Below are 20,671 nucleotides of genomic sequence, written 5' to 3'. Positions count from 1 at the left end.
TTACTACATTCATTATGTGGAATTGATACACATACACAACACATCTTACATACTTTTTACATACTCACTCTCCTCCCCTCCTTTCACCTCCTGGTGATACTTAGTATTTGCCCCTGAGTTATTACATCTCAAATGAAGATGAGGCCTATGCTTTCTACTTCTCTATACTCCCCATGTCTCTCTCCCAAGCTCCTCAGCTCCTATAGTGACTTACATATAACAGCTCATTCTTAGTATTTCCCTTCTCCTTGGCTAATCACATATATTTTTGCACACTTGATGGAGAGTACAGTAGGAGAAGAGAAAAGAGGGGAGATGAAAAGGAAACCCTTAAACAGATCTTGCCAAGGCTGCAAGAACAAAGCAGCCATGAACTCACGGAAGTAGCTGATATTTCGAACCCACTTCTGTCCTCCTTGCCCCTCTACACCAGGCAGACAGGGAACTTCTCGTTTCCCTAGGAACTCTTCAATGAGAGCTAGGGTAGAAAGGCTCTGGCTGAAAGGGAAAACGTGTTATTCAGATGGCTCCCAGACCCAAGGAAACCTTGTTCCCAATAGGCCCACACACTGTGCAAATTCTGACAGTGGGAGCTCCCATAACCTACTCCCCATGCGAGGTAACCACCAAGAACAACCAAAGGTATTCTCCCTAACTTATACTGGGGGCAGAGTCATCCAATACTAATTACCATCACCCTACTGAAAATATAGTCTCTCCATTCCTTACTTCCTCCACTGAAAAATGTTGAGGTTTAGCTCAATGTTCCAATAAGCATTCAACATTACATATCAACACCATATGAATATACATTAAATCTGACTGTGCCACAGTCAATATTAGGGTTATTTCTAAGAGAGTCAGAATTACAAACAATCTCCTCAGAAGTGATCCTTAAAATCAAGAGGACAACCAGTGGCCCTCCAGTTAGAATCATTTCTTCATTCTCAAATTATGTCACATATGGAAACCCTTTAATCTGAGGCTCCCATTCCAGCTCTCACTCTGGGTCCTACTATTTGGCGTTCTTTAGGGCATAATCTGGTCAGAATAAAGAAGGAGAAGCAATTTACTTTATATGTATTTTCCTGAGGAGTTGGGCCTTGAAACCCAAAGCTCCAGCCAGACCAAGAATGTGACTCTAGACCCAATCACATCACTCACTTGCCCTTACATACAAAGCTTTTTAAAACGGGTTATGGAGGGATGGAAGCAGATTAGACTAGGGGTCTGCAAATGTATTCTATAAAAGGGCCAAATAGCAAACATTTTAGGCTTTATAGACCACATGCACTCTCTGCTGCACATTCTTTGAAATTTTTTTTTACAACCCTTTAAAAACATAAAAATTATTTTTAATTCTCAAGCTGAACAAAATCAAGCCAGAAGCCAAATTTGGTCTGGGTCACAGTTTGAAGGATTAGACTGTAAACCTCAATGTCGGCCCGGGGTTCTAAATTGTCCAGTGTAGAAACTGTATTGGGTAAAGAAAGAAGCTTGAAGAGAGGGGAGGGAGGGAGGGAGGGAGGGAGGGAGAACAGAGGGGAGGGGAGGAAGGGAGGGGCAGAGGGAGAGGGAGAGGGAGGAAGAATGGAGGAAGGCCCTCACAATAAGAGCTTAGTTGCAGGGGCATGGAGAAAAATAAGGGGGCTAGAGTGAGCCTAGTTGGCCTCACTCTGCAGGGGCTCTGTTAATCCTCACCAAAGACACACAGCCTGAACTTGGAATTTCTCTTCCTACCTGAACACAAGGATCTTGTCCCCAAGTTTCACACTTTCTTCAATCAGGTGGAAAAGCAGTACCATCTTGGGAGAGTTCTCCAAGACTCCAGTTTGGTAGTTAGTCAGAAGGTCCTTGGCCTGTAAAAGAGAAATAAGGCAGCTTAAAGCAGGTCTAAGTCCAGATGACTAGAAATAAAATTCTCTCTCTCCAAGGCAGTGGCTTGGCCACCTTTATACTTCCCTGCAGACCTTGGCAGTGCAGTACATTTTGCACTCCGTCTTCTCCCCAGGTGGCCCATACACCGTCCCTTCTCAGAAGTAGTTATGGCTACTAAAGGACCTGCTTGACTCACCCATTCATATGTGACAATATTGTTGCCTCGCTCCTGGAAAGGGTTGAAGCCAACTCCTTGTAGGAACTTGCTATTGGTTGCCTCTCCCACTGAGGAAACCAAAGTGCTATCCTCTCCTTTGACTTTTGTTCCCTGGGGTGGGCAGCGGACACTGGTCCCTGCTGAGCTGAGCTCTTCCACATCTAGGTCCTGCTCATTGGCCAGGCTCTCCTTCTGAAGGGCTTCATACAACACATCAGGATGATTCCAGATCTGAGGTTAAAGGAAAGGGAGACAGGATAAAGGACGCAGAACACTCCTAGGTTGTCCCAGGGAATCTAAAAACATGTACTTGCTCAAACACACATCTTCCACAGAACATGCTATCATAACAAAAATTTATGTGCCCCCAATCATTTCAAAAGAGCCAGCATATTAAATCTCACTACCAGCTCTGACGACCATGACACAAGAAAGGGAAAGTTCTTATTGAGGGCAATATCAGTGTGTTTGGTATATAATCAAAAAGCTATGTCACAAGCTTTGAACTTTTTTAAAAAAATAAGTTTTGCATTCTTATTCAAATAATGTTTTGTTTTCACTTCATGGTTACTGTTTGAATCGAGACTAACTTCTCCCTATGAACAAAATGTATCTGACTTATAGATAACTGATCAGATGTCATTTCAGGGACTATTCCTGGCAAGAGGTAGAGTTCCTGGGAGAGGGGAGGAATGATGGATATAGTGGCCCCAAAGCACTGTCACAAACCACTTTTGCTTCAGTTTCCTAGCTCTAGACTAGGACTATGGCTACAAAAGAAATATTTTGAAAGTCCATTTGTCCCTAGACATGCATTTTCCAATAACTTATTGAAGTAGTGGTCAATCAAGAATAACAGCTAACAAATCTGCTGAGAGTGTAATCAGAGATAGCAAGTCAAAGAAACAGGTCCCTCAGTAACAGGATGAGAGAGATTGCAACCTGATTACATCAACACATCAGATGGACGATAACCCTAACAACTGTCTAAGCTATATATTTCTTGAAGACTGATTATATTAGCAGTCAAAAACACCACCACCATAATATTCCTCTACAACTCCCCTTTTCCAAGTTAAAAAAAATCTGTGAGAAAGTGATTTCTTGAGTTTGCTATAACAAGTTATGCAGCTGAATTGCACTACAGCAGGAGGCATCACACTACATTCTGAGTGGCAGCCCCTGAATTGTATGATACACAATCAGCGCATCTCTCTGTAGAACCCCCAAGGAAGACTCCAATGCAGTGAACTGCGGTAGCTCCTCTGACTTTATCCAGGTCCCCAGGAGGAAAAAAATCCTTAGGGATTATGTGCATCTCTAGTCCCCATTCCAGTCTTTCTGAAGGCCCCAACAAACCTTGCAGCACACACAGAAAGCCTTAAGAGGGTTCAGCCCCAGCCAGCCACTGCTACCACAGTCTCGGAAGCGGTCCATGAACTGTGTGTACAAATCTCTCTGGATCTTAGAGAGCCGCACCAGGATCACATTCTCTTCCTTGGCAGGGAGATGAATCTTCAGCACTGTGTGGCCTCTCCTACAGAGGGAAACAGATCAGCAGTGGCCAGAAGAAGTCAATGCAGGATAAAAACAGGGCCTTGTACTCCTGTCACACTTCTCTCTTAAAGCTCTTAACAAGCACTGGAGTAATGGTGCACCACACTACAGTGCAGAGTGGTTCAGCACTATGAGAAGAAACTCATCTAAGGATGGAAACTAAAGCAAGGAGACAGATGGACTTGTCCCAGTTCATGACTGATTGGGTGGCAAAGACCAAAGGAACTGCAGATTCTAACTCCAATTCAGAGCTGCTTCTCTGAGATTTTTTCCACATATGCCAACTTAACAGGGAAAATGAGAGCCTGCTTTTGACTAGCCTGAGTTTTAGCTACTGATGCAGAAACTAGTAAAGCCAAACCCCTGAACCACACTTCTATTCCTTCAACCAAACCAGCTCTCTGTTGTTTTGCTCAGAAAGTAAAGCAGGTGTCTTTAGTAACTTTAAAGATAACTTCTGAGTAAAGTGCTTCTAGGCCAAACTTTCAGAGGACTGAAATAGTAGATATCCATGATCTGCTAGCTATTTACACAAAGGAAAGTTTTACTAGTGCCCACTAGGAAGGGGCCATCTTAATGTAACATCTCCCCTTCAAAATGGCTTTGGCATACCCGTAGCATTTGTGAGGATTCAGAAAATGAGCCCTAAGCCTGACTCACCTCTGCACAAACCCCTCCAGGAGACTGTGCAAGACATGACTCCGGTACCGCATGAGGCGGACGTCCTGAGGTGTGCTGTCAATACACTGCCCATTCAGGATAGGGCGTTCAAACATGTTGCTGAACTCTTGCCGAGTGCCCAGGAAATCTGGGCGTACAAAGTCCACCATGCACCAGTACTCGATAAGGTTGTTCTGCAGGGGGTACCCAGTCAGCACCACCCGGCGACGAGAGCGTATGTTCTTCAGAGCCTGGGAGGTGCTGGCCTGGCAGTTTTTGATGCGGTGTCCCTCGTCACAGATTACCACATCAGGACCAGGGCGGCATAAGGCCTTCTCAAACTCTAGGGAGGGAAGAGGATCCGGAGTCAGAGGGTAAGAGGGCCTGTTCTTAGTCAATAATATGAGAAGTAGGGGAGCACCCTGGAGGAGACAGAAGAAATGAAGGAAGCAGGAAAGCAAGAGTCAGCCCCCATTGGCGAAAGGGAGCCAGCCATCCAAGCTCCCCTGTGTTTGATGTGACACTAACCTGGCCACTGACCCTTGCAATAAATATCCCTTATCCTTTTCTTATTTTGTCCTGGCTCCTTCTGAGGGCTGCCTGGTAGGAGCTAGCTAGAGGACAAGGTCTTCCCAAAGTTACTCATCAGTCATTGCTAAATGGAAAGTTCATCCCAGCTCTACCACAGAAGCAAACCTAGAACAAGCAATCTTATAGATAAAGAGATCTATAAAATAAACAGTCTCTAAACCCTTAAAATTTTCTTCCTCAAATGGGCAAAAGCTCCTTGGGTGGGGTGGGGGATGGGTTGGGGGTGGCGATAAAACTAGAACTATGGGTGAAATGGTTTTTGCGAAAAGTAGTTTTATAAATTTACAAACATTACTACTTTTCTGTCTTTATATGAATGATTTAAATTCTTTATATTTTCATAATGCCTTCTCTGAACATCTCTAGGAAGTAGTAAATGGAGTGGTTACTCGCCTTTGTTCTGTGAGAGAAACAGGGACAGACAGGGGAGTCTTCCCTCAGGGTGGTACTAGAAGTTGTCCCACCCAGATTAGAGATGAGGATTTTTGGTTCATGATAACAATTCACATCAATAATGTGCTTTGCTTCGTATCTGACTAGGTCCTATTAGCAGTCACTATTTCTTTTTTCCTGAAATCCCCCTGAAAGTATTTCCAGAATAGGCTGCCCACCTCTCCGAAACTCCTGCTGTCGATCTTCCTCATCCAGATCAATGATGACTGGGTGAGAGCGTTTCTTTGTTTTCTTAGGTCTACCTGTGGCAAAGGATTTCTTCAAAGTGAGAAGTCTATACATTTCATACCCCATCAGCAGCACCCCTCCCTCTGAGACCCAATCAGCCATCACTTTAGCACGAGATGCCATCGTCCTGCAAGAGTAAACAGAGAAAATTATGTGAGATGTGAATTATATCTCAATAAAGTTCATCTTGCTTTCTTAAAGGTATGGACTGAGGATATAGGTCAGTGGTAGGGTGCTTGCTTGCCTAGCTTGTGCAAGGCCTTAAGTTCAATCACCAGTACCAACAACAACAACAATAACAAAACACACAGAGGGAGAAAGTATTACTACTTCTGCTGCTTCTCAGGAAGAATTCCTCATAATCAAAGATATACTGATGTCCATTCAGAACTTCTTATTGCCAGAGATTTCATGTGGCAGCAAGTAAGGACTGGCCAGTTGCCCAAAGACTTTCCAAGTATCCTAGAAATACTAATTGCACTGAGGATGCATCTGATTATTGATGATGGTTAAACAGTAAGAAACATAGTAATTCAATGACAGAAGGCAAGAGAGAACGATAACTCCCTTGGATGTACACTCAGGACTACAATCCAACATTCAAGAGAGCACTCCAAGTTATTCCTTTGACAAACACAAGGTAACAGAAAGAAAGGCAATATTCTACATCTCACCTCCCCAGGCTGCAGTGGATAAAGGACAATGAAAAATAGTACAGGGGCAAGGACAGCAGAGATGACTCTCAGCACAGTCACACGACTCCTAACCACTGAGCCCTCACTTTGTTTCATTAACCACATGTAGACTAGAAGTCCTGAAATCTAAGAAAGCAGAGCACTGATCAACCACTTGTTAATGTGTGTGACCAGCAATCACAAAAAGTAGCATCTGCAGAAAATAAAGCTGTGTTTTCAGTTAGTCATGACAAGAAGTAGCTTTAGATTTTAGGAAATCAGGTTGACATTATAGAATGGAAATAGTGTATAAATAATTTTATTTAAATCTACACACCTTTCAAAGGTTTGGAAGTTGTACCATTAAAGTCAACTACAAATCAGTGGTTAAAAGACAAGATTATTAGATTGCTAAGAAAAAAATAAATGTAAAAAGTTAAAAGACCATAAGTTCCATTCTATCATGCTGAATTTTATTACTTTGTACACTGGAAAATGTAACCATGTCTGCATTTTTTCAAGCTATAAAAGCATCCTAAAGCAGAACGTATGAAATTTCCCAGGCTACATAACTCTGGCTTCACTGAAAAGTTAGGTAAAGGAGAAAAAAAAGTGAGTAGCAAGAACAGAAAAAGGGATATATCAAGAAACCAAAAGGAAACTGGGAGGATGAGGTACATATTCAAAGAGACCACCCTGACATCTGGGTCCCCGGGAGAAATCTCAAACAAATGGGGCAGAAAGGAGAAGGCAGGCCACCTACTTGTGCTCATCATTCAAAATGTGGACTTTAAAAAACCGAGGCTGGACTTCTTCAGGCTTGTTGTCAGCTGGAAGGGCTTCAGGAGCTGGGAGCCACATGTTGAACTCTGCCAGCCAATTCTGGAGAGTATTGACCTATCAGAAAGCCAAGTCCAAAAAAACGTTTTAAGAAATAAGCTCAAAGCTGAGCTTATCAAGCTTTTTAGTGCTGAATGAAAACATTAACCCAGAGCTCTTTAGATGACTAAGCAGAGCCTTCTCAAAAACTCTTACCGGCACAATGGCAAGGACGGTTTTGGCTGGTGTGTGGCGAAAGAGGACATCGATGAAGGAGATCACCTGCAAAGTTTTCCCCAGACCCATGCTGTGGGCTAGGATACAGCCAAAGCCGCTACTGGTCTTAAACCTCTCCAGGGACTCCACTAGGTTATCATACAGGAACCGGATCCCACCAATCTGACCAACGACAAACAGAAAAATGTGAGAGAGGCTGGCAAAGAACAGTACTCTAGTGTTACTCACTTAGGAATCAGTCAGAATTAAGTCAATGTGCAGGTATGATAACAGATAGATGGTATGGATGGACAAAGAAGTTTCCCTGTACCTGTCTAGTCTATTGTCTGGTGCTGTCATATTGGAGAAAACACAGAGAAGAATTCACCTGGTACAATGTCCCATCTGATTATAGACTCTGCAGTACCAAATTTCTAACAAGTTTTTTCATTCAGTCTGGCTGCCCTCAGCCTTGGGGAGGGAACTGCCTCTAGGCAGCCCATTCCATAAAGAGTTTTTGACGTTAGAGTCCTTAACCTGTGTCTTCATGGAACTTTGACTCACTGGTCCTGGGTTCTAGGATCTGGAGCAATACAAACTATTCTGCTCCCAAGCAGCGTAAAGCTCCCCTAACATTTGACTCTCATATCTCTTCTGGATCCGTGCCATCCTAATCAATGCACTACTCTCCAGAAAGCCTCTGAAGCTCTTCCTTGCTGATCCCACAGGAGGTGGCATAAAACTGTGAGGCTAAAAGTTCCCACTAACTTCTGCCCAAAAAGGGAAACCCCAAACTTGTCTCTTCTGTTTACCCACCCTTTGTACTCAAGGGAATCTTGAAGCAATCAATTGCTAGGAGAAAGTATCAAGCCTTTCCAATAGCTACTCATAAGATTAAACAAGTATTCACCAGCTTCAAAGCTAACAATCACCAGCAGGCAATGTTCCCAGCAAGGATACAGAAAAGAAAGAGAAGAAGAGACAAGATTTGTTGTACCTGATGAGGTTTCACGGCCCGTGCCAACTGTGGGGCCAGGAAGACATTCTCCTCCTCTGGAGGGTGGTTGAGGTTGACAAGGACTCGCCCAAGAGCATCATGCTGGTTTAAGGCATCATTCACATGAGTACCACCCTTCTCTTCTTCCTCGTCCTCCTCACTGACAGACTCACTGCTGTCTACAATGTGCAGAGTATCCTCCTCTCCAGAACTCAGTTCAATCACCTCTGAGGCAGCAAAAAAACAAAACAAAAACCCAAGGAGAAGAGATTACTTATTGCTGATTGTTAAGAGCATAGAAACTTAGAATTTGTCATCTCTTATAAAAATTTTGTTTGTTTTTTTAATTTCCCTCTTCCAGCTTCAAGTTAAGATAAAGAGAAAACATGTAACTACTAAGATGACTCAGAGAAAACTGTCAAAGCTAGGCCTCAATGAAGAAGGAGTGAACTCTTTTTCAAAAGGACAGCTGATCTCAAGATGAACATCTGGTCAGAAGAAAAGGGAGGCACCTCTGACTTGATCTTACCATCTCGACTGCTTTTTTCATCCTCACTACCACTGCTACTGTCCAAACAAATAACTTCCTGGGACAAGACCCGTGGAGGCAATTGAGGACCATCACTTGCTCTTAAGACAATTTCTTCTAGGAAAAGAAAGAAGGAAAGGAACATCAAACTACATTTAGCTCAAACATTTTTCCCAAAATGATTCACCACCCCACCTAGTTTGCTTCTGTCATAGGGAGTATCCACTGGGAAGAAAAGCAGAAGGCACCTCAAAAACATCAGGCCTCTTTCCAAATTCCTTTTCTCTACTAATGTTTTCTTCCTGTTATCTTCCTGACAATTAGAAAAGCTACTAATCTCTTGGCATGTTAAGATCCAAAGCTACAGGCAAAAATCTCAATAAAATCAATCTGAGATGGCACATTTGTTTACCCACAATCTCCCCACCCCATTTTAAGAGACAGGGTATCACTATGTAGTTCAGGCTAGCCTCAAGCTTGCTATGTACTCAAACTAGCCTGGAACTCACAAGCTGAATGACTTTAACAGATTCCAGAGAGGCCACAATCTTATTCCATATCTGTCTTTGACCACTGTGGGAGCCTAGGGTCTTTTCTGCCACTTCCTTTGCTCACCAGGGAGGAATTCCAGGGGAACGGTGGGAATGGGGGCTGCATAATCTTTCCTCTGCTGCTCCAGGCGCTTCCTTCTTTCCAACTCTTCCTGCTGTGCTGCTTTGGTAACAGGCTCCAACTGATCCTCCCGGAGTAGCTTTCTGAAAAAGAGAGACCACTTGAGTTCACTTCAGAGTTCAGCCATATTTAAGAAAAAAAAAATGATGTCAGCAATGTAATGGCAAGCTAAAGAGGGAAATTACCATTGCTGGATTCAAAGAACTAAGTGGAGAGGAGAGGCCACTTCAGCCCACCAAACCTATAAAATGGGCAGAATGGGGGAAGGGGGTTGGTTCAAGTTCAGGTGGTTCTAGGCTAATATATTTTCCATATTATTTAACTTCCTGATAGATATACTTGCCATCTTGTCTCTGCACATAACAGATAAAGTAAAACAGAGTAATATGATTCACAAAATTGAAAGTATTAAAAACAAAGCTGTTATATAGAAAAGTAAAATCAGGGATTCTATGTCTTTATTCTCAAGCTTAGAGTAATACTATCAAGTTGTAAATATGTTTTTAAAAAAAGAAAAAGTGGAGGGCCGGGGATTTAGCTCAGGGGTTTTGCCGCCTGCTGCGGAAGCACAAGGACCCGAGTTCGATCCCCGATACCACAAAAAAAAAAAAAAACGAAACAAAAGAAAAAGTGGAGCAGAAGAAAATAATCATTTATCTCTCTCCTTTCAATGGCACTAGTGGTTATTTGGCAGAAGGAAGGATTGTTGGCCATTTGGATAATTTAAAAAGTTCACATTCCCTCATCTTATCTTTTAGCTCAAGGAAGAAGAACTGCTTTGGGCCAGACAGCCACTCCTCACCTCCAATCTGAAGTTGCATTCTAAAAAAATAAAATTTTTAAATCTTTTCTTGTTTTCAGATATAAGGAATAATAAAGAAAGAAACAGAAAATCTAACTGAGAACACCCTATCATCCTTGGGCCACCACATATAACTTCCTTGGATGTCTGAGTGACCTGAGGTTTCAAAGTATCCAGGACCCTGTTTAACATTTTTCCTGCACCCTCAAACAGCCCCTCCCAGTGGTCCTGAGCTCACCTTGTCAATTAAGGGCACAGGATTGGGCCCTTTTCTCCTTTAGAGAGAGGACTCTCCTATCCAAACCAGTCCTGCTACTGTCAGCTTTACAACAAAGTTAATACCTGTATCATTGCCCTCTCCTCTTGCCCAGAGCACAGCTCACCGTATGTTTCGCCTCATGTGAGAGGGCTTCTGGGCTCTCTTCTTTTTGGGGTCCTCTGAGGCTAGAATCTTGCCTTGGTGGTGCCTGAGCTGCTCTGAAGGCTCAGACTGAGATGAGGTAGTTGAAGTGCACCGTGGCGGCCGCTGTCCATCTTCCCCCACCTGGGCATGCTCAGTGCCACACATGTTTTCCAGGGATAGGTCTGAAAAACCAAGAAAAAAGACATGGCTTTCTTTACTTTGGGGAGAGTAGGGATGATGCACTTGGGTTTGAATCTCAACTCAGCAACTTATTAGCTGGTAACCTAAAGTAAGTTACATCTCTCTTAATGTTGATAGATATATACCTATGAAAAATGAAGACAGGGCCGGGGATTTAGCTCAGTGGTTTCACTGCCTGCTGTACAAGCACAAGGACCCAAGTTCGATCCCCGGTACCAAAAAAAAGAAAAAAAAATGAGAACAATGATACTCAGACTTCAGAGTTGTTGTGAAGACTAAATAATGTATGTGCCTAGAACCAAGCCTGACCCAGAAAAGGCCCACTACAAATGACAGCCATCACTCTTACTATCACTTAGCACTACAGTCATAGAGAGGAGGCTTCACAGACTCAGGATACAAGAAGGACACAGAGAATGAACAGCTGTGTTCCAAATGCAGCTCCAAATGTGACGCTAAGCAAGTTCCTTCACCTCTTGTCTGCCAACAGGGAGAATATCACTTCATGGTCCCCTGATATGATAAGATACATGCTCTAAAACCTATAACTTATGGGTGTCAAAAACATTGTAGCTGAATCTGAACACAACTTAAGCAGGAAGGGTGATACAGGATTCAGCATTCACACATGAAAATGTGAGTGTGAATAGGTCTTAGCAGTGATTGCCTATGTGTTGGGTTCCAATACTGCAGATCCTGGAAAGAACCCATTCATTCAAAAGCAGAGAAGAATTGTTTTTTGCATTGACTTCTCTTTTTCTTCATTGGTTTTTGGGTCTGGATTTTTGTTTTGTTTTGTCTTTATTTTGTTCTCTGGTTTTCCTTTTTCTTTCTTTTTTTTATTTTCTGTTACTTTATCTAAGGCTATTAATTTTCTTTTACTCCATAATAGGATCTTTTATTTCACTTTTCTCCTTCTCATCTTCCTTTTCTTTATTTTTCAATTTTTCCTTTTTACTTCCAAAATTCTATTGAAAGTATGGGTGGTGGAAGTGACCAATGTGAGAACAGTGTCAGAATGCAAAGGTTTGATGCAGATGACGATATACAGTACAAGAGAACATGGAAAATGGATCCAAGAGTTTCTAGATGACACAAAAAGATAAATCTAAGATTAACTGAATTAGGGAAAAATTAGAAGATGGTATGAATGACTTAAAAAATCTGTTTATAGAAATCATAGCAGAAAATTTTGAAAGGATAGGGAAAGAATTCAACATACAGGTAAGCAAGGCATATATGGCCACAACATGAAAAGAACTTCATGATACATTACAGTCAAAACTCCAGAAGCCCAACAAAATCTTAAAAGCTGTTAAGAGAAAAATCACCTATAAGGGTAAGCCTATTAGATTTACTGCAGATTTCTAAATGCAAACATTAAGAGAATAGGAGAGTTTGGAGGGAAGTTCTTCAAGTCCTGGAAGAAAACAACTTCCAACTCAAACTAATATATCCTCCAAAACTACCTTTCAAAATTGATGGAGAAAAAAAATTGATGGAGAAATGAGGTCTTTCTATAACCAAGAGCACCTTAAGAAATTGATGACAAGGCCCGGGGATTTAGCTCAGTGGTTCTGCCACCTGCCTCGCAAGCACAAGGACCTGAGTTCAATCCCCAGTACCAAAAAAGAAAAAAGAAATTCATGACCACCAAATCAGCAACCAAAAATTCTCAAGGATACCCTAAGAAAGACACAGTGAAGCCAACAGAGCCAAAAAGTCTAATAGAATAAACACACTTGGTAGGGTGAGCAATTAAGCAGAAGAAATAAAAATCAGCAATAGGAAAATAATGCAAGGATATACATGTCATTAACTTTCAGTAATAACTCTCAATGTGAATAGTCTCGATTACCCAATGAAAAGACACAGACTGGAAGACTGGATCAAAAATCAGTATGCTGTAATCAAGAAACACATTTAAACCAAAAGGAAAATCACAGACTAAAAATCAAAGGATGGAAAACACAAGTCCATGCAACAGGAGTCCAAAAACAAACAGGTGTAACTATCCTACATTTAGACAAAGTGGACTTCAAGCCAAAACTGTTCAAAAGATGTAAAGATAACAGTTAAACAGGAAAAGATAACAATTGTAAATATATATGCCCCAAATACTGGTGCACCTAATTCCATAAAACAAGCACTATTGGACATAAAAGACCAGATAAACACCAACACAGTTATAATGGGGGATCTCAATACCCCACTATCACAAATAGATCAACTAGACAAAAAAAAAAAATCAACACAGAAAAATTAACAGTTGAACCACACCTTTGAACAAATACATACAAAGTGTACCACCCAACAATAACAGAATATACATTCTTCTCAGTAGCTCATGGAACTTTCTTAAAAACAGATAACACTCTAGCCCATAAGTATGCTTAGATTAAAAACAAAAAAAAAAAATAAAATTATACCATGCATATTATCACATTATAGTGCAATGAAACTGGAAAGCAATGCAAGGAAAACCACAGAAATTACGCGAACACGTGGAGATTTAAATATAAGTATTAAATAATCAATAGGTCACAGAATAAATCAAGAAAGAGATTAGTTCCTATAATCAAATGATAATGCCAGTGGCAGAACCTATGGGACACAATGAAAGCAATCCTAAAAGGGAAATTTAGGGCCGGGGATTTAGCTCAGTGGTTTTGCCACTTGCTGTGCAAGCACAAGGACCCGAGCTCGGTCCCCAGTACCAAAAAAAATTTTAAAAATAAAAGGGAAATTTATAGCTGTGAATGCCCATATCAGAAAAACAGAGTGAACCCAAATCAGTAACCTAATGATGGAACTCCAGGTCTTAGATAAACAAAAAGAATCCAAATCCAAGGCTAGTACAAGAAAAGAAATTATAAAGATCAGAGCAGAAATTAATGAAATTGAGACTAAAATACCAATATAAGCCCAGAAGAATAGCTGTGAGTTCAAGGCTAGCCTGGGCAGCAAAACATAACAATCAATACAAAGAATCAATGAATTGAAGAGCTGGATCTTTGAAAGAATGAACAAAATAGACAAAACCTTAGCCAATCTGACCAAAAAGGGGGAGAATGGAAGATCCATACCAGTGCAATCAGAAATGAAAATGGGAAAATCACAAGACACAGCTAAAATTCAGAAGATAATTGGTAACCACTTTGAAAACTTGTACTCCAATAAACTGAAGTGTCTAGAAGAAACAGTTAGATTCTTAGATGCATAGGAATTACCAAAATTGAACCAAGAAGATATAAAAACACTTCAATTAATGAAGTAGAAGGAGTACAGTGGTACTTAGGTTCAGGAACACTTTGGTTTGCAAACATAAATATTTGGCAAAATTTTGTTTTTCTTTGAAAACTCCATAGTGGGTAATAAACATGATCACCACCATCTTTCCCACCTTTGGCCATCTTTTCTAAAATCATAGAACAAATTAAGTTCATGAACTGAGGTACCAATGTACTTTCAAACTCATTCCTTGAAGGTAGCGAGACAGGAGATTAGAGTACAGTGAAACTGGCTGGGGAAGTAAGCATGACCCGTTAATTACAAGATCTCAGAACAAATGCACTGAATTATTCCCAAAGCCCTGCACATGGACTTCTTTTGAGAACTCAAGGTTTTCAACAGGATGGCCTACACCTGACGTCAGCCTGAGGCATAGGATCCCAGCACCTCTCTAAACCTTTATGTAGAAGTTCTCATGGGTCTCTTCGAGATTTGGACAGCATAAAAGGACACCGATGCCATGAGGAGCTCACTATTGTGGCTTTACTCACAATAGCCTGCCCTTTGTCTTGCAGGATGTACTTTTTCTATCTTGCTTTTTCCTCCTTTATTCAGCTCAAGCTCGCTATGCAGGGTTATTTTCTCCCTCACTCTTCACTTTTACTTTTTCAAATAAAGTGTGTCACCACTTTTTGCTCATTTTATTAAATTCTGTGCCAGGGATTTAGCTCAGTGGTTCAGCCGCCTGCCTTGAAGGTGCAAGGTCCCGAGTTCGATCTCTGGTACCAAAAAAAAAATTTTTTTTAATTCTTTGTTCAAGACAAGAAGAACCTGCAATCCAACTCCAGAAGGAGACTGAAGCACCACAAAACTCAGTAGCATTTATTTGGCCAGCCACGTTTGGAAGGAGCCACCCGGTAATACTAGCATTAACTTGACTCCCAAAACAGACAAGGACTTGATTTAAAAAAAAAAAAAAAAGCTACAGACAAATCTTTTTAATGAAAATAGATGCAAAGATCCACAACAAGTTACTGGCAAACAGAATGCAACAAATCATTAAAAAGGTCATACATACAAAGTAGGCCTCTTGGTCAGGGATTTAGCTCAGTGGCACCATGCCTGCCTCGCAAGCGCAAGGTCCTGAGTTTGATCCCTGGTACAAAAAACAAAACAAAACAAAACAAAATAAAAAACCCTGAAGAAGACAGGTATAGATATCTCGATCTGATAAAAGCTATTTATGACAAACTAATGGTAAACATCATATTAAATAGGGAAAATCTGAAAGCCCTTCCTCTAAAATCAGGAACAAGACAAGGATGCTCACTATCACCCCTCCTGTTCACTATAATACTCAAAACAATAGCCAGAGAAACCAGGCAAGATAAAGAAATAAAGGGAATAAGTATGAGAAGAAAGAAGTCAAACTATCCTTATTTGGAGATGATATGACACTTTATACAGAAGATCCCAAAAATTCCACCAGAAATCCCTAGAATAAACAAATTCAGCAAGGTAGCAAGGATACAAAATCAAGAAACAAAAATCAACAGCATTCCTGTACACCACTAATTAACCAACTGAGAAAGAAATTAGGAAAATAATACCATCCACAGTAGCTTCAAGAAAGAGTAAATACTTAAAAATTAACCAAAAAAAAAAATTAACCAAACAAGGGGCCGGGATTTAGCTTTCATCCCCAGTGGGGGGAGGGGGTATTAACCAAACAAAGGAACCGAAAGACCTCTACAATAAAAACTATAGTACTTGGGAAAAGGAGATTAAAGAGGACATCAGAAAATGGAAAGATATCCCCTATTCCTGGATAGGCACAACACTGTCACATGGCCATACTTCCAAAACTGATACAAAGATTTAATGCAATCTCAATCAAAATACCAACAGTATTCATTCTTCACAAAACTAGAAGAAAAAAATCCTAAACTTCATATGGCACCAGATGAAGCCCAGACTAGCAAAAAGATTCTTGGGCAACAAAAACAAAGTAAAAGGCATTAGAATCCCTGGAATTCAGTGATATGACAAAGTTACAGTGATAAAAACTGCATGTGGCACAAAAACAGATGTATGGATCAAGGGAACAGAATAAGCAGAAACAATGATCCAGGCACATTCATCTATCTAATTGTTGACAATGGGGTCAAAATCATACACACTTTACCAAATAGTGTTAGGAAAACTGACTATCCACATGCAGATTAGAGCTAGACCACTACCTCTCACCCTCTACTAAATTCAAAATGATGCAAAGATCTAAATATTAAAACAGAAACATTTAATCTTCTGGAAGATAAAATAGATAAAAATTATTGAGGACACAGGTAATAGGCAAGAACTTTCTGAACAGAACCCCAATTGCACAAGAAATAACATCAAGAAACAAAAACTGGGATTATTTCAAATTAAAAAGTTTCTTCACAGCAAAGGAATCAACCTACAGAGTAAAGAGACAACCTACAGAATGAGAAAAAAAATTTTGCCAGCCTTGGACAGAGAACCAATATCTAAAATACATATAATTAAAAAATTAGTCCCCCCAATAAAGACCCAATCAAACAATGGGCAACTTAAATGAATAAATACTTCTCAGGAGAATTATAAATGGCCAATAAATATATTGAAAAGTGTTCAACATCTCTGATCATTAGAGAAATCCAAATTAAACAACACTGAAATTCTATCTTACTCCAGAAAGAATGGCCATCCTAAAGATATCATAATAGGGCTAGGGATTTAGCTCAGTGGCACCATGCCTGCCTCACAAGTGCAAGGTCCTGAGTTTGACCCCTGGTACCAGGAAAAAAAAAAAAATCTGAAGATATCATAAGAGCAAATCCTGGCAATGATAAAGGGAAAAGAAACCCTTCTACATTGCTAGTGGGAATGCAAACTGGTAGAACAACTATGAAAATCAGTAGGGAGATTTTGCAAAAAACTAATCAAAGAAATTCCATTTGACCCAGTGTTGTAGTCTGGGTTTAGGCAAGGAAATATATTAAATACAGAACACATAACTTATAAGATTATTTTATGATAATTACTCAAAAAGTCAAATGCAAAGGAGTACAAGAGAGTAACTGCACACTAGAAGCCCAAAGGATTCAGATGAGGACCTAGATCCCAGTAGTTTCCCACACAAGTCCAACTAAAGGCTTAGAGTCCAAGACAATGTCCTCCACAAGTCCAGCCAGAAGCCTAGAGCCCACGGCATGCTTGTCCGTATTAAGGATCTGCACCTGGAAAGCCCAAAGGCCAGTGGTGGAAGCCAGAAAATCTACACTGGTGAGATGACGGGTGTGTGCCACCAAGCTGAGGGATACACTTTGGAGCCAGGAAGTGATGCTCATGGTAAAGATCAGAGTTCCCCTGACAAAAACAGCACCTACTGCCAGTGACAGCGAGGCCCCGAGCTTCTCCGAGCTTCTCCGAGCTTCTCCGAGCTTCTCCTCCGTCGAGATCAGCCTAGTTCACATCAGGAAAACCATCTGCAGCAAGCTTCTCCTACGGCTATTGGTAACAGTCTTCAGATGGATCCTCCATGCCCAGACCATGCTGATTCAATTCAGCTCAGCATTACAAGTTGACCATTAGTCAATCCACCCCACCCAGTTATTCCCTTTCTAGGAATCTTCCCAAGAGTTAAAGATACCATAAAGTTGATGATGTCTTTGGTATGATAATGGATGCACCTTGAGACAATAATGTTAAGTAAAAATAAATCAGACACACAAATTTAAATAACTCATGGTTTTCCTTATATAAGAAATCCAGAGAATAAATAAAGAATAAAATAAAAGATACAGTAATAAAAGACAGAGACACAGATCTTTTGCAAATTGGAAGGAGCCAAATAGAGGCAGGGGTCAGGGAGGGAAGGGAAGAAGATATAAAAAGAATTAACATATGTTATATACATGTGCCAACTCTCCACAATGAATGTAATCATTATGTACTGCAAATATGTACTAATAAAAATTAAAATAAATATTAATTCAAAAGTTGGCTTGCAGAAAACTAGTTTTGGCATAGATATGGTGAAATTAGAATCCTCAAGCACAGTTGATGGGAATATGAAGTAATACACTTGCTGTGGAAAACAGAATGAAGTTTCCTCACCAAATTAAACACAGAATAACCCTTTGAGGGCCCAGATTCCTTTTTAGTTTTATACTTTGTCCCTTTCAGTTCAAACTGATAAAATTCCTTTATAAACTCATATGTCAATACATAATCCACTTCATCACACAAAAGCCAGACCCACAAATTTCTTTGAGATAATCTCTTTTCTACTTGGCCTTCCTGGAAGGCTGCCATGGGATAATTACTCTAAGATTTTTCTAAGCTCCGTTGTTTTAACAGAGAAGGTCTGGTAGGTGTATGCCTTTAAGGTCACTATGAGGCAGTACCTTAAATATTTCTGAGATTATAATAAAGGTTTTAAAGGCCTCCCCTGGATTTGATCTCTACTCTGTTTTCCACGTTACTTTAAGTGACAGGGTTCCCAAACTTTTGACATGGTGTAGTAAGCACTTCTTTCTTTTAGATGCCTTTAAGTTTTTCCTTTAATCTTCAACCAATAATCTTTTTGAAGTCCCTTAGGATTGTCTTACCTGTCTTCTCATGGCCCTTCCAGTTTTTACTCATTACCTAATTCCAAATACAATGCCATGCTTAGTTTTTTTTTATTGTGGCAACACCAAGGTACCACATTTGCTTCAATTACTATTATTGTGTCATAAGTCACTCTAAAACATTTACTGTTTCTCTTGGTTTCTGAAGGTTGGCGATTCAGGAAGGACCTGTCTGGCAGACTAATATAGACCATCTAAGTTAAGACTAATATTCATCTGGATGAATATTTTTTTCATTTTTATTTTTGAGATGTGGTCTTGGATGTTTCCCAGGCTGACCTTGGACTCCTGGGCTCAAGCTTTCTCCTGCCTCACCTCCTGAGTAGATGCTATATTTTTCATGACTAGAGATCCTATTTTCCTTGTTCTTTACATACCTAGTGAATTGATTAAATAATGGTCATTGTGTAGAAAAAACATTGTTGAATCTTGGCCCTCAAAACTTTTAGAGGTAGTCAGTAGGCTGAGATAACTACTAAATTGGAATTCAGGCTAGTCTTTGTGAAAAGAAGCATTCCTAAGAGAACAGAATTAAAAGTCCAGAAAAAATAAGAACCAAGAAAGATTATGTAAAGGTGCAAATTTCCAATGATGAATGTCATTATATTGTATACCTAAAATGTACCAATAAAATAAATTTTTTTTTTAAAAAAAGAAGAGTCCAGAAGATATAACCAAAAGGCCTAAAGAGTCAGACCCTGTGTTGAGATTTAATCAAGGATGGGCAAAATGTTCTCAGCTCAGGATTTGTTTCTTTGATTTGTTTTTTTCTGCAGTACTAGGGATTGAACCCAGAGACTCAGGCATGCTAGCCAAGCACTCTACCACTGAGCTACATACATCCTAGGTCTCAGCTAGGGACTTCAGGATTGCCATGGATCAATGACCACCATATGCCTTTTATTCCTTCCACACCCCACCCACTTTTCTGAATGACAGTGTCTATCTTATCCTTGTCCCAACATTTTATGTTGATGGACATTTTAGTACCCTCCCCCCAAAAAACCCTTCAGATTTAGAGAAACTGACATAGGGTGTAGATTCAAGGAACTATATCAAGCCATAACCATTCATGGCTCTGAGTTTGATGACAAGGTCTTGGGCTTAGCATTCTTGCTGTAATGAGAGGAGACATTAGAGGCAATAAGGAGAAAGGCCAGTGAGTTTATTTTCCATCCTCTGTGGCCAGAGGATAGAAATGTGCCATATTGTTTTTTCCAAGAATGAATGCAACAATACCTTCTAACTCCCATGCTTTTCTAGAGTATGACCTTGCCGTTGTAATTACCTAGAGGTAATTCTATTTTTTTCCCTTGAATCTGAGCAGGCTTGTGATTTGCTTCTAACCAAAAAAATGAGACAGAAGTGACATGTGTAACTTACTAGATCATAAAAGGAAATTTGGCTTTCAGTTTGATTGCTACTTTAGTGGCAGCCATCCAATGACTGCAAGGTCTGGAAAGACCACTCCCAAACCTCTCAAAACATTACTAAGACAAATTTTAAAGGAACTAAATAAGAGCATATGCCATGTTCATGAAATAGAAGACAATATTGTTATGATCACTCTAAACTGATCTAGAGATTTTATGCAATTCTACTCATAATCTCATTTGTTTTTTCACAGAAACTGACAAGCTGAGACTAAAATTTTATGAAATTGCAAAGATCCTAGCAAAATCCAGAGAATTTTAAAAAAGAACAACAAAGCTGAGGGGCTAGGAGTATTGCTCAGTGCTGGACTGCATGCTTACCACACATGAAACCCTGGGTTCAATCTCTACCACACCCAAAAATTTAAAAAGAACAACAAAACTGGTTATGCTTACACTATCTAATACAAGCTACAATAATTATGGTTTTGCGTAAGGACAAAGAAACAAATGGC

General features: G+C 40.2%; 1 protein-coding gene across 3 annotated transcripts in view; it reads right to left on the bottom strand.

Moving 5' to 3' along the window:
- Positions 1–20,671, bottom strand: part of Rad54l2 (RAD54 like 2) — an 89,510-nt gene that overhangs the window by 21,840 nt on the left and 46,999 nt on the right. For 2 of the 3 annotated variants that reach the window (XM_004834169.3, XM_004834170.3), the window contains 12 exons: positions 10,677–10,878; positions 9,435–9,574; positions 8,820–8,936; positions 8,291–8,517; positions 7,294–7,476; positions 7,022–7,155; positions 5,515–5,711; positions 4,313–4,655; positions 3,455–3,632; positions 2,075–2,326; positions 1,741–1,859; positions 380–498 (listed from right to left, as the gene is read on the bottom strand). In XM_004834169.3, the coding sequence (XP_004834226.1) occupies positions 380–498; positions 1,741–1,859; positions 2,075–2,326; positions 3,455–3,632; positions 4,313–4,655; positions 5,515–5,711; positions 7,022–7,155; positions 7,294–7,476; positions 8,291–8,517; positions 8,820–8,936; positions 9,435–9,574; positions 10,677–10,878 (2,211 nt within the window). The remainder of the gene's footprint in view (positions 1–379; positions 499–1,740; positions 1,860–2,074; positions 2,327–3,454; positions 3,633–4,312; positions 4,656–5,514; positions 5,712–7,021; positions 7,156–7,293; positions 7,477–8,290; positions 8,518–8,819; positions 8,937–9,434; positions 9,575–10,676; positions 10,879–20,671) is intronic. The other variant, XM_021239417.2, reaches the window with a different exon arrangement.

This window comes from Heterocephalus glaber, unplaced genomic scaffold, assembly GCF_053883595.1.
Source record: "Heterocephalus glaber isolate CG9 unplaced genomic scaffold, H.glaber_assembly_v1.0 deba00001504, whole genome shotgun sequence".
Taxonomy (NCBI): domain Eukaryota; kingdom Metazoa; phylum Chordata; class Mammalia; order Rodentia; family Bathyergidae; genus Heterocephalus; species Heterocephalus glaber.
The sequence above is the reverse complement of the archived record's forward strand: the minus strand, read 5'-3'. Positions and strand labels throughout refer to the sequence as shown.